This window comes from Geotrypetes seraphini, chromosome 11 (assembly GCF_902459505.1).
Source record: "Geotrypetes seraphini chromosome 11, aGeoSer1.1, whole genome shotgun sequence".
Taxonomy (NCBI): Eukaryota; Metazoa; Chordata; class Amphibia; order Gymnophiona; family Dermophiidae; genus Geotrypetes; species Geotrypetes seraphini.
In genome coordinates this window covers 127,277,080-127,291,834 of record NC_047094.1, presented here as the reverse complement: position 1 = coordinate 127,291,834, position 14,755 = coordinate 127,277,080, and the positions used below count along the sequence as shown (strand labels likewise).

Sequence of the window (14,755 nt, the reverse complement as noted above, 5' to 3'; positions counted from 1 at the left end):
GAGCTTCAGTGCTGAGAGGTCTTCCAAAATATAACCCTACTCTGGGATTATGTGTTATGTGCATGTGAGATATATACACCCCAAAACATCTCCCTCTGTCTCACTGAGCCCCAGCACTGGGAGGTCTTTCCTGTGAACTCGGGAATGGAGAACCATCTGATGGTATGTCCGAAAGATCTTTTTACCTCAACAAGCTGAATGTCTCCCATCTCCACCTCAGGAGGGAAGGCTTTACGTCAGCTACATGCAGTGTGCAAGGCCCTCTGCCCTGCAAAGAAGTGCAGCTCTGGCATCGGAACAGGTACAGTCTTGCGGTAGGGGGCAGAAAAGGAAGAAGGGGGCGAACGGGCACGCTCAACACGTGTTACAACTACCGGTAGAAGGAAGCACATTGGGACCCCCAGACAACTGCAGAGGTTCTCATCTGCTGAGTATTTATATTTTATATTTACATTAGAGGCTCTGTTAAAAACTCGTTACAAAGTATGTATTCTTCCCAATCAATAGCGTCTTTGCTTATTTGTAAATGGGTCTCTACCAGAGCCTTTATTTTAGTAGCATAATTAAATGAAATAACTACTTCTGAAGTTTATAGGGATGGGTGGGGATGGATTTGATTCCAACGGGGATGGGCAGGGACAGGTTTGATTTCTGTCCCCGCGCAACTCTCTAGGGCAGACCATCTTCTTTGCCTGTAGATGGTCTGCGCTTGCGCTGGTTCTCATAACTTTCCTCTCGCTCCCCGGGCGCAAACTGACCAACTAACTGCCACCTCCGCAACCCAGAAGTAAAGAGAAGGCTGAGCTCGGCTTCCATCCCAAAGCCTGACATTTGTAAAGAGGCTTTCAGAGCACGCGGGTTAAAGCAGGTTAAAATCACGGGATCACGACAATAAAGCTTTTTTTTAAAAAAGGAACTGTTAACTTGCTTTCCTCCATCCTTCCTCATGGCGTGTTCAGTTCAAACCACAGGCTCACAAGTATGGCTGCATACAAGAGCAGGGTGGCAGAGAGGCAGGGTAGTTGGAAAGGACATCAGTGACTGGTCCCCCAGCAGTCGCTTCTTTGTTGATCAGCCAGCCCAATTGGTGTTCCATATTTTGGTTAGTGAATCGCTGCCTTCCTACTTTGCATGCCGTTTCCCCTCATTTGCATGCGCGGATTGGATCGGATCGGAGGATGATTGGCACACAGGTTAGTGAATCGGGTCAGAGGAAAATCGGATTGGTACACGATTGCAAACACGATCGGTGGGCTTAGTGAATCTAGCCCTTGGTTATCTCCTTGTGGAGTCCTGCAGGGATCTCCACTTTCCCCTATCCTTTTTAACATCTATATGTCTTTTTTTCGAAGCAGGTTTCAATGTCTTGGATGTGAAATTTTACTCTTATACTATTGATATGTTATTGTTAATAGAAACATAAAAACATAGAAATAGACGGCAGATAAGGGCCACGGCCCATCTAGTCTGCCCACCCTAATGACCCTCCCCTACCTTTGCCTAGTGAATAGATCCCACGTGTCGATCCCATTTGGCCTTAAAATCAGGCACGCTGCTGGCCTCAATCACCTGCAGTGGAAGACTATTCCAACGATCAACCACCATCCAATAAAAATCAGGCTACTACTCTACAGTAGCTAGGATATCTACATGTATCTCGAAAATCAAATAGTACAGCTCTAAACTAAATAAGAACAAAACTAAATTGATAACAGCCATTCACAAAGCGGTGCGGGCCCAGGCATGAACGCAGAAAGCATGCTCCTGCCGGCCAATACACTGCTGGACCACCAGGCTTAAGGGGCATTTAAAAATGTACTATGGGAGCGGGGGTGTTTTAAAAGGGCGGGTGGGAGGATGGGAGAGGGTGTTTTAAAAAGGTACGGGGGAGGATTTAAAAATTACCGGGAAGAGGGGAGGGAGGAGGAAAAAATTGTTAGTTAGCTGGGACGGATCCTTCCTGTCCCAACCTAGCACTAGACCACCAGAGGTGAGGGGGAGGGGGAGGTTACAGGGCAGGGAAGCGGGGGACAGGGTGCAGAGCCTGGCAGGGAGTGAGGGGGGCTGGATGCACAATTTGGTTCAGAATGTATTTTTTCTTGTTTTCCTTCTCTAAATCTAGGGTATTTCTTAAGGTCAGGTGCATCTTATAGAGTAAAAAAATACGGTAATAGGCACACATTAGAATAATTAAATTACATAGACATGATGATGCTGTTTGTCCCATCCTGACTTTTAACCTTTGCATTTATGGACTGTGGTGGTCTAGATTTTATTAGGAAAAGCAGGACTAGTTTTACAGATACAATGGGAATAAAATCAGAATTTCCCATCTGTGTCCTAAACCTGTGTTCTTCAACCTTTTTACACCTATGGAGCGGCGGAAATAAAAGAATTATTTTATGGACCGGCACCGATCCGTGGACCCAGCGGTTGAAGAGCACTGAGCTAAGTCGTGAGCCAGACCCCGCCCCCATAATAGTACTAATTGAAACACTATTTTTTCTATTCATTTTTCATATATACAGTACACACAATATAATCTTATTAACAACACATAATGGTTAGCCACAAAATTAAACTACACAAAGCACACTGTATGCTTCTCAACATTCATTCCTACTAGAACAGATTACCCCTTTGCAAATATGGGACCACAAACTAAAATTACTAATATATTCAAACGAAACCCTAAGAGTCAAGTCTCTGCATGTAGTACAACCCCAGAGAAAAAGAAACAAATACATTTTTCCTGAACAGTGCAAAATATAGACAGCAGATGAAAATTCTCAAAATTGACACAATTCAATCACTAAATTGAAAATAAAATCATTTCCCCTACCTTTGTTATCTCCCTTCCTCCATGTGCCATCCCTTTATCACGGCAGTTGGGTGAGGCTGGGTGTCCTGCCCTCTCTTGTTTACAAACAATGCCTTGAGAAAGCCAGCTGTCTCTCTTGTCTTCCCCCCCTCTGCAAGAAACATACCAGCGCTCCCACCTTGCAGCTTTATGCTGCCTGCGGCCGGCTCCCTCTTCCTCACTTCCCCTCTTCCTCATTGCCGGTCCACGGCCGGAACATGCCTCAAGCCTGAGGAGATCAGTGCACAAAGCCACATGCGGCAGCTCCTCGCACATCATCTGGAAGCCTTCCCTCTGACGTTGCGACGTCAGAGAGAAGGCTGCCTGATGATTCACGGGATGAGTAATGTAATGTAATGTAATTTATTTCTTATATACCGCTACATCCGTTAGGTTCTAAGCGGTTTGAAGAAAATATACATTAAGATTATAAATGAGAAGTAAGAAGGTACTTAAAAAATTCCCTTACTGTCCCGAAGGCTCACAATCTAACTAAAGTACCTAAAAAAAAAAAAAGTGTAGGAGCTGCTACCTGTAGCTTTGTGCACTGATCTCCTCAGGCCTGCGGCACGTTCCAGCCGTGGACCGGCAGGAAATTTCTGCGGACCAGCACCGGTCCACGGACCTGCGGTTGTAGAACACTGTCCTAGATAATCTGGAATGTAGGACTTTATGTATAACTAGTCTTTAAGCCCGTTACATTAACGGGTGCTAGAATATATGTATGTCTGTCTTTCTTTCTGTCTCACTCCCTGCCCTTGTGTCTTTCTTCTTTTATTTCTTTGTCCCTCCATCCTATTATTTGTTTTTCTTTCTATTTGTCTCTCTTTCTGCCCCCTATGCAGCATTTATCTCCCCTTGTCCACTTTCCTGTACAGTAGCCATATCAGCATTCCCTTCCCCTCCATTTCCTTGTGCATCAGCATTTCCCCCTCCCTACTTCCCTGTGCAGCATTTTCCTCCCTCGGGCTAGAATATATGTGTGTGTGTCTGTCTTTATTTCTTTCTCTCTCTGTCTCCTTAGCCACTTTTTCCTGTCCATTCTCCCTTCTTTTTACCTCCCCTGTGTCCATGACCACCCCTTCACTGCTCCCCTTATCCAGCAGCAGCCCTTCTCCCTTTGTTTTACCTCCCCCCTGTCCATCAGTACCTCTTCCTTCTCCCCCTGTCCAACAATAGGCATCCCTTCCTTTTTCCCCCTGTCCATCATCACCTCTTCCTGCTCCCTCTGTCCAGCAGTAGGCCTCCCTTCATTCCCCCCCCCCCGTCCATCAGCATCTCTTCCTGCTCCCCCTGTCCAGCAGTAGGCCTCCCTTTATTTTTTCCCCCTGTCCATCAGCATCTCTTCCTGCTCCCCCTGTCCAGCAGTAGGCCTCCCTTAATTTTTTCCCCCTGTCCATCAGCACCTCTTCCTGCTCCCCCTGTCCAGCATTAGGCCTCCCTTCATTTTCCCCCCCTGTCCACCACCACCTCTTCATTGCTCCCCTTATCCAGCAGCAGCCCTTCTCCCTTTGTTTTACCTCCCCCCTGTCCATCAGCACCTCTTCCTGCTCCCCCTGTCCAGCAGTAGGCCTCCCTTCATTTCCACCCCTGTCCATCAGCAGGTCTCCCTTAATTTCCCCCCCTGTCCATCTGCACCTCTTCCTGCTCCCCCTGTCCAACAATAGGCCTCCCTTCCTTTTCCCCCCCTGTCCATCATCATCTCTTTCTGCTCCCCCTGTGCAGAGTTTTTTAATTACTCGGATAGAGTCCTTGCGCCCCCCCCCCCCTCCCCTCCCCTTGTAAGTCGGCGATTCAAGAAGCCTGTGCAGCAGTCTTGACACGCTGCTTCGGGTCCTTCTAATGTGCTTATTTGCTCTGCCGCGTCTCTGATGACATCATCAGAGACGCGGCAAAGCAAATCAGGGCAGTAGAAGGGCCTGAAGCAGCGTGTGAAGACTGCTGCACAGGCTGCTTGAATCGCCGGGTAGGTATTGGGGTCAGCGGCAAGGGAAGGGGGGTGAGCGGCAAAGAACTCCTCTGGTCTGTTATGGAGGGCGGCCCGGCTAGATTTATTAATTCGTTGGGGGGGGGGGGGGAAATGCGCTGTGTTGGGGGGAAGGGTAGGCAGACGCGAGGACCGTCCAGTTCGAGAGAGGAGCCGGGGGTGAGAAAGGCCGCCGCAGCTATGGAAATTTTTTTTTTATTTGAAAACCGCCGCCGGGGCCGCGTATGCGCAATTGTTTTTTTCGAGACAGCCAGGGAACACGTTTTTTTTAGTGCGCATGCGCGGCCTACCATTTTATTATATTAGATTGGCCAACTGTGTAGCATAAGTTGCAGTAAATGTGAATTAGTGGCACTGTCTTATTATTGTTTAAACTTTGTGATTTCACTCCACCTTATACTAGTCTGATCCTGGGGTTTTGATTTGTGAGAATATAAATTTAGGGCCCGATATTCAGCTGCATCAATCAGCATTTTGTTGACTGCCACCAGCTTTCTTTCCTAGATACTCAGTATGTGGCCAAGTCCAGGCATTGGCACTAAATATCCTGGCATATCAGGCCAGTAAAAAAAAATAAAAAAATAGCCAGTCTAGTGTGATATTCAGCACTTAACTGGCTACAATGAACCCCTTAAAAATGTTTATGTGATCCTTTTATATGGTTATCCTAATCAGCTAAGTGCTACCTCTACCCCAGAGCACCCACAAAGTAGCTTGTTTCAGCTTAGGTGCTAACCAGGCATTTTCAGCAGCTCTGTCCAGTTAGCGTCTCTGAATATGCCGTACTACCCACACAAAAGTGATTTAAAGGGCCAGTCATGATCATCACTTTGAATAGTGAACCTTTAGTAAATTAAATTCCAAGACTACAGGAAATTTACAGGTCATTGTGGCTTCTTTCCAAACATAAAAATAAAATATTATGCAGATGTACTGTGTTCAAAATCTATGACATCACTTGTTCCAGGTTTCATGATATTCCCCCTATAACAGTGGTCTCAAACTCAAACCCTTTGCAGGGCCACATTTTGGCTTTGTACGTACTTGGAGGGCCTCAGAAAAATAGTTAATGTCTTATTACAGAAATGACAATTTTGCACGAGGTAAAACTCTTTATAGTTTATAAATCTTTCCTTTTGGCTAAGTCTTAATAATAATATTGTAATTTATAGCTAAAGAGACATATGATCAAGAAACTGTTTTATTTTACTTTTGTGATTATGATAAACATGCCAAGGGCCTCAAAATAGAACCTAGTGGGCCGCATGTGGACCCCGGGCCGCAAGTTTGAGACCACTGTCCTATAATATGATTATTGTTTCAGTGATTCTCTCCTTCGTTTAAGATATTTGTGTATGCAACACATTGGAAGAGAGTCTAATGCACACTGTTGCTGATGCTTGCAAGAAACATCTTGGGTTCTAATGCAGGAGAAAAGAGTGAGTCCTTTTAAACATATCATTTTCAAATGCTTACCTTGCTTGGCTTCTGGCTTGAAATGTTATGTTTTCACTCCTTCCCTCATTCTTTTAACAGCTGAAGCTCCAAGTATTATTTTTTTTCAGCCAATGGGGAAACAGTCACACCTTCTTACAGTGGCATTGCCAATATTAGAACACTGAAGTACTTGGGAGGGGAAAGGGGGAGAGGAGAATTGAAGGAGTCGGTGGCTTTCCCAATGATTCATTTGGTACCAGTAAAAATTCTGGTTTTGATATAATACAGAAGGGGGTGGTAGATAAAAAGCAATACAGACAGACCACTGTCTCGTTTTATTTTCCTTCACCACTACTAAATGATTCTGCAAGTGATCCTATTTCCCACTATTACTAGTAATGTAAAATCCAGAGGCCAAATGATGAAGATGCTATTATCACAGTGAGCATGCTCTTTTATATTGCCTATGGTTATAAATTTCAAATCTATATGTATTAATGCAAAAAAATCCACCAAGGCCTATCCTCAAAACTACCCACCCAGAAAATCCTTTTTTTTATCCTCAAAACTCCCCCATAAGACTATTCCCTGCAACTGACCCAACCACCCTTAATTGCCCTAACATTCCCTAAATCAGTAGTTCCCAACACATGGAACGTTCACCTCAGGGGGGATGTGAATCACCACAAAGGGGAACATACACTAAGCAGCTCTCCTTCCTTCTTCCTCCTAGCCAGCACCACCTCTCCCATTCTTTTTATCCTCTCCCTCCCAATCCTGGATCACTACTGATAGCAGCAGCCCAGTGATTTATACAGGCAGCCTCCTCAATGCTATTTCCTGTTTCTTCTGAGGCGGAGCTCAGCCTAGCAAAGGTCACGAGTCTGCCTATATAAATAGAGTTACCATATGGCTCCAGAAAAAGGAGGACAGATTGAGACATCCGGATTTTATTTCCATTGAAAGCAGTGGAAGTAAAGAGGACAAATTGAGGCATCTGGGATTGAGGCACCTGGGTTTTACTTCCATTGAAAGCAATGGAAGTAAACCCCGGATGTCTCCTTCTTTTTCTGAAGTCATATGGTAACCCTATATATAAATTGCAGGGCTACCGCTATCATCAGCAATTTGGGCAAACGAGGCCAGACTGTGGTTTAGGGCAGTGGTTCCCAACCCTGTCCTGGAGGAACACCAGGCCAATTGGGTTTTCAGGCTAGCCCTAATGAATATGCATGAAGCAAATTTGCATGCCTATCACTTCCATCATATGCAAATCTCTCTCATGCATATTCATTAGGGCTAGCCTGAAAACCCGATTGGCCTGGTGTTCCTCCAGGACAGGGTTGGGAATCACTGGTTTAGGGGATAGAAATGGGTGCTGATGGCCCTGGGGGGCAGGAGAGGGAGGGTTGATGTCTAAGTCTCATTGTTTATTTTTAGTCTATTTGTAAAATATCCACACCACCTATCAAGGACCACACATTTTATGAGACTGAAATAAAATAGATTATACCAACCGTGTTTTGGACTGTATGCCAGTTGCAGTGATTTTTATTTGTTATATATATCGACTAGTTATTTAACTGTTTAACAATGAAATGTCCAATTCAAAATCTCTGCTGCTTGGCGCTCGGAGATACTTAGTTGAAATTTGTACGACTTAGGGGGTACTTGGCTTGATGAAGTTGGAAAACACTACCTTATAGGATACATTTTTATGTATTCTGATCTATATTTCTGTTTCCCTATTATTTTTAATTTGTGAAAAATACTGACTGAATCAGTGCTTGCTAAGTTTACTACAAGCAATATGTGTTGCTCTTTGTAGGGTCAAATTGAGGCACTGGTAAACTTTTGAGTCCAGAAGTTTAGAGGGAGGAGGGCTCTGAGAAATGGTTTCAGGACTCATCTGGTTAGGACTGGCAGCTATCTGGCTTTTTTTTCTGGGTTCCACAGATTTTTGTATTAATTATTCAGAAGGTAGAAGGATGGCTAAGGTGACTGGACATTTTTCTTAGTTAAAACCTCCATTCCTCCCTGCTGTGTGAGTGAGTCTACCCTGTCTTCTTCCAGTGTAAGTAGGATCCACACAAATGGGAAAGCAGTGTGAGTATGGCACTAGAAAGCAGCACTAGTGAGAGGATGCAAGGCGGTAAGTTGCTGGATGTTCTTGGGTTGCACAAATAAAGTCTCTTCATATGGTGAGTAGCAGAAGAAAAATAAGAGTGCCCCCCACCAAAAATTGTACCAATACATTTTTATAGGAAAGCCAATTCCAACAGCATAGCATATTGATTAAGGAATTGCACTTTTCAAACTACCCTTCCCTATCATATCCTCTCTTGGTTACACATAGCAAGGCAACACAAATAAGAACATAAGAATTGCTGCTGCTGGGTCAGACCAATGGTCCATCGCGCCCAGCAGTCCGCCCCCGCGGTGGCCCCTAGGTCAAAGACCATTGCCCTAACTGAGACTAGCCCTACCTGCGTACGTTCCGGTTCAGCAGGAACTTGTCTAACTTTGTCTTGAATCCCCGGAGGGTGATTTCCCCTATAACAGCCTCCGGAAGAGCGTTCCAGTTTTCCACCACTCTCTGGGTGAAGAAGAACTTCCTTACGTTTGTACGAAATCTATTCCCTTTTAACTTTAGAGAGTGCTCTCTCGTTCTCCCTACATTGGAAAGGGTGAACAACCTGTCTTTATCTACTAAGTCTATGCCTTTCATTATCTTGAATGTTTTGATCATGTCCCCTCTCAGTCTCCTCTTTTCAAGGGAGAAGAGGCCCAGTTTCTCTAATCTTTTGCAGTACTGCAACTCCTCCAGCCCCTTAACCATTTTAGTTGCTCTTCTCTGGACCCTTTCGAGTACTGTGTCCTTCTTCATGTACGGCGACCGGTGCTGGATGTAGTATTCCAGGTGAGGATGTACCATGGCTCTGTACAGGGGCATGATAACCTTCTCCAATCTGTTCGTGATCCCCTTCTTAATCATTCCTAATATTCTGTTCACCCTTTTTGCCGCTGCCGCGCATTGCGCGGATAGCTTCATCGACTTGTCGACCAGTACTCCCAAGTCTCTTTCCTGGGGAGTCTCTCCAAGTACCGCCCCAGACATCCTGTATTCGTGTATAAGAATTTTGTTACCAACATGCACTTCATGTGCAACTGGATGACATTCTGGGGGAAGATGTTCGGAGGGAAGGTAATCATGTGCACACATACAAATATACACACACCAACCCTCCACACATACAAAGAAAACAGATAAAAATACAAAACAATGACATATATACATACAGAAAGAAAACAGAGACATACAGACACATGCATGTACAGGGATTGGGAAGAATTCCATGAATCAAGAAAAATAGTGGAACGGTTGTTTTGGATGAAAAAGTTTAATTTATCAAAATTAAAATCAAGGCAAACTAGTGGAGGTGGTGGAGAGGAAAATGGAGATGGAATTCAAAAAAGCGTGGGATAAACACTGAGGATCTCTAATTAGAAAACAAATGGTTTAAATTAAAGAATTAAGGCCGGTAATGGACAGACCTGCACAGTCTGTGTTCCATATATGGTGATTCGGCTTAGAATGGGCTGAGGAAAGCATCAGTGGGAACTCCACTAACTTGGAACATGAAGACGTTACTGGCCATACTTTACAGTAGATATCCTGCAAACAGCGGGATGGTTGGATATACTGGAGTGAGCTTGGATGGCAACTTCAGCAGTTGGAACCTAGGACAATACCATAAGAACATAAGAAGTTGCCTCCGCTGAGGCAGACCAGAGGTCCATCTTGCCCAGCAGTCCGTTCCCGCGGCGGCCCATCAGGCCCATTGCCTGAGCAGTGGTCCCAGACTATCCCTATAACCTACTTCTACTCCTATCTGTACCCCTCAATTCTTTTATCCTTTAGGAACCTATCCAAACCTTCTTTGAAGCCTTGTAACATGCTCTGGCCTATCACAGCCTCCAGAAGCGCGTTCCATGTATCCACCACCCTCTGGGTGAAAAAGAACTTTCTGGCATTTGTTTTAAACCTGTCCCCTTTTAATTTCTCCGAGTGCCCCCTTGTACTTGTGGTTCCCCATAATCTGAAAAATCTGTCCCTGTCTACCTTTTCTATATCCTTCAGGATCTTGAAGGTTTCTATCATGTCTCCTCTAAGTCTCCGCTTTTCCAGGGAGAACAGCCCCAGCTTTTTTAGTCTGTCAGTATATGAGAGGTTTTCCATACTCCTTATCAGTTTCGTTGCTCTTCTCTGGACTCCCTCAAGTACCGTCATGTCCTTCTTGAGGTACGGCGACCAGTACTGGACACAGTATTCCAGATGCGGGCGCACCATTGCACGATACAGTGGCAGGATGACCTCCTTCGTCCTGGTCGTGATACCCTTTTTAATGATACCCAACATTTTGTTGGCTTTTCTTGAGGCTGTGGCGCACTGTGCCGACGCCTTCAAAGTTGTGTCTACCATCACTCCCAGGTCTCTTTCAAGGTTACTTACCCCTAGCAGTGATCCCCCCATTTTGTAGCTGAACATCGGGTTCTTTTTCCCTACATGCATGACTTTGCATTTCCCTACGTTAAAGCTCATTTGCCACTTTTTGGCCCATTCTTCTAGTGTCGTTAGGTCCCTTTGCAGATCTTCGCAGTCTTCCATGGTTTCAACCCTGCGGTAGAGTTTGGTGTCATCCGCAAATTTAATAACTTCGCAATTTGTTCCCGTCTCCAGGTCATTAATAAATATATTGAACAGGAGCGGTCCCAGCACCGACCCCCTGCGGAACTCCGCTCGTGACCCATTGCCAGTCTGAGTAATGGCCCTTTACTTCAACCCTCTGTTTCCTGCCTGCCAGCCAGTTTTTGATCCATCGGTGGACCTCCCCTTGCACCCCGTGTTTCCACAGCTTTTTAAGCAGTCTTTCATGCGGTACCTTGTCGAACTTTAGTCTATAGCCCAGAAATATCCCTCCAACCAAAATCGTCAAAAGAAAAAAAAACTCACATTGGCTCCTAATATAAGCGAGAATACACTTCAAATTTTCCTGCCTACTATTTAAAGCAATAAACGGAGACAGCCCAGACTATTGGAACAATCGACTAGTTCAATCCACCTCAACCAGACATAGGAGAATCCACACACCATTCACACACCCTCCAACCAAAAACGTCAAAAGAAAAAAAACTGTACGCAACCTCTTAGCCACTCGAGCTGCAACACTCGACCCCCAACTCTACAACCTATTGACCTTGATCACAGACTACAAAACCTTCAAAAAAGAAATAAAAACCCTTCTATTCAAAAAACACATAAAACCGAACTAACTCAATCAGAAATGTCCCAAGCATCACCTGCAACTACTCCATATGTACTTCTAATGTCATGACAATTCAGATATAATTTATGTTATGTTATGTTTGGAATAATGGTTACATATATGAGGTTCAATAAAAGAAAATTTTCACTGCCTGTTTCTATTCTGACCATTTATTCCGTTTCATGGTTATTACAAAAAGTATTTTTTTATATGGAGGGGGTCAAAAAATGATGGGCCCTGGGTGCCACATACTCTAGGTATGCCATTGATTATATTTACCCTATTTTGTATAGTAATATCCTTAAAAAGCCATGGTCCCTGTCGACAACCTATTTTATGTCAGGCTCTCTTTCTCTTACCAAAAACACCATCATCAAGTCAATATTATAGAAAGGCCAAGCAGCTCACCATATGAGTGCAGAAGGCTTCACTGCAGCTTTTAGCATTATACTACACTATACCTACCCCCTCTGTCCCAAACCCCACACTTTAAGGCCTCTCCGGGGACATCTCTGTTCAAGAATCCTGAGTGTCCTAGGAATTTTTGTCCAGTGAGCACTCATAACACAACAGACCTTCATATTTCTGTCTTAAAATGCACCCTCCCCCTCCCCCCGCTAGGCTGCTACAAACTGAAAATGATGATGCTTTTCTGATTGCACATCCCATCAAGTTCATGCATCTGACAGTTGCCAGAGAAGATGGCACAAGCCTGGCCCCAGCCCCACAATCAACAGAGGTAGAAGAAAGGTTAAAGGAGGAGGAAGGAGAAAAGGAGGCAGAGGCTGCTAGGGCTCCTTCAAAACCTTTATCCCTTTTCACCCAGTGACCCCTCACATCTCTTCTCTCCCAAATATTCCTCACAGCTTCCTCCACCCATCTCTTACCAGTCAGCCCTGGCTGTCCTGCTGTGCTACCCAAGGAAAAGGATCAGGAGTTGATTATAATAACTAAGAGTGAATAAGTCCAGGCCTTTCCACAGCCCCCTATCTCCGGACCCTCATACCACCCCCGGTGGCATCAGGAGGAAGGCAGTTCAGCCTGCTTCCTCAGTGCAACAGGAGATGGGGCAGAAGCTTCAAGGGCACAAGAGATGGCCCAGTAATAGAAAGCTGTCGAATGGAAGCAAAAAGTCATGAAGCACACTCTAGTGTACATGATAGGTACCCTTAAGGACCTGGCATCTGCCCTAGAACATGCAGGCATCATACAAAGGCCCTCCTCTCATGACTTAGCTTAGCATTCTTCCTCATATCTGTTCTCCTTCTCTCCCCCTCTCTCTTTCTCCTTCCTCTTCCCCCTTAAATTATTTCAATTTTTACTTTTTTGAATGAATCATTATGAACTATGCAAATGAGTATTGGCATGTGTTTTTATTGCTAGTGCATATTTCCCCATTCTCTCTGACATGGTCATATGCATTCAGCGGCACAACATACCAACTGGCACTCCAGGTCAAAAGTTACTTTTTTGTTGCCATTTAATTACTATTTATAAGAGATAAGAGGTGTACAATTGGCCATTACACTTATAAAATATGTTCCGTATACTTGGTTGTTGGTATTATCCCGCGCATACTCACACTCCACTTCAAAAATGCCCCTTTCAGGGTACATTAGAATATGAATTTAAGTTTGCACATGGAGGCACCTGTTTTCCCATTATAGAATATTACTGAGTGTGTTTCCAGCTTTTGAGAGGGTTGATGCTGATTTGTACGTGCAAATGGCTTGTAATATTTATAGAATGACACCTGTACAGTATAGTATAGAACTCACCTTGACCTCAGTTTTGAACATGTGAGTAATTAAATCCATATGACTGACTTAAGCAGGCTTACTCCATTTTTTACTTATGTAAAAGGTGTCACAGGCATAGAAAAATTATACCTTAATAACTTGTTCTTGTTAGCTCAGAGCATGAGCACATCTAATAAACATGAGTTCTCCAATCCTTGACATGAAACAGCCTGTTCCATGTTTTTTCATCTCATTTCTAGCTTGAAATAATTATTTTCCTGAGTCTTAACGACATTGCCCCAGAAGTGAAACTGACAAAAAAAAAACCAAAATGAAAAATCCCTTAAATGAAGGGAAAGTAAGCAGAATTGAATTCAACATTTGACCTGCCCACCCACAGTAAGAACTGCACCTCTTCCCTGTGCGGCCATCATATAGCATTGCTCTCCTTCAATCAGTTATCAAAGCACACAGGACAAGTTTCGCCGGTTGATCAACAGTCCAGGGTCACTGTTTGCAGTTTCAATTATAAATTACTTGCACCACAAAAACATTTTGATTTGTCTATTGTCTTCCCCAGCCAGATTGTTAAACAATTGCTTACTCTGTCCATTGAAATCTGTGACCCAGGGGTGCCTGTGATTTTTCTGACCTAACAGTGTTGACAAGAAGCAGGAGTTAAAATGATTCACTTTGTTGTACTCCCAGCAATTTATTGCATAAATGACACATGGAAACTTAAGAAATGCACTTGCCCATCACAAACCAGCTGAGCCAGTCCTGGTGTTATTTTATGCCATCTGTGGAATAAGTTCCCTCTCTTAAGGAAGAACAGAAAGTATATACAGTAGGAATAGATATGAAATTGACTTAGCCTGTCTACATGATTTAGGGCCATTTGATGACTTAAGTGATAAGCTAAAGAGACTGGATTTCAAATCCTACCCAAGACTGAGTTACCCAATTCTGAGAGTCAGACAGCTCTGGTTTTTGATTCCCCACCAATCCCCAATCCTCTTGCATTCTGATACCTGTGATACTGATTTTGAATGAACAACTCTGGCTTTTTCCCAGTTACCAATTGGGAAACATTTTGACCAGTCCTGGTTTTTCACTCTCATCCTGAAGCAGTGTGGTATTTGAATCTGTATTCTACCAAATGAAATTAGTGCTGCAGTTCTATAATGCATCAGGACAGGGTTGTCACACTGAGGATATTTCTCCAGGGGCTTCTACCCAGGAGAAAAAGGTTAGAACAGTTCTAGTTAGTGATTTGAACATTTGTAAGTAGATAGCTGGGTGACTGGTAAATGAGGATCGTCTTGTCAATTGCCTGTCTATTGTGAGGGTAGCAGACTTTATGTGTCACTTAGATAGAATTATAGAAAGTACTGGGGAGGAGCCT

General features: G+C 44.1%; 1 protein-coding gene across 2 annotated transcripts in view; it reads right to left on the bottom strand.

Moving 5' to 3' along the window:
- LOC117369098 (IgGFc-binding protein-like) overlaps window positions 1–7,005 on the bottom strand; it is a 146,448-nt gene extending 139,443 nt beyond the window's left edge. Inside the window, exon 1 of one of the 2 annotated variants that reach the window (XM_033963095.1) lies at window positions 6,324–7,005. Coding sequence is in view for 1 of the 2 variants with exons in the window: in XM_033963094.1 (XP_033818985.1) it covers window positions 2,843–2,872 (30 nt within the window). In the remaining variant the exon portion in view is untranslated. Of the gene's footprint in view, window positions 1–2,842; window positions 2,903–6,323 lie in introns of those variants that run through there. The other variant, XM_033963094.1, reaches the window with a different exon arrangement.
- Window positions 7,006–14,755: the final 7,750 nt, after the last annotated feature.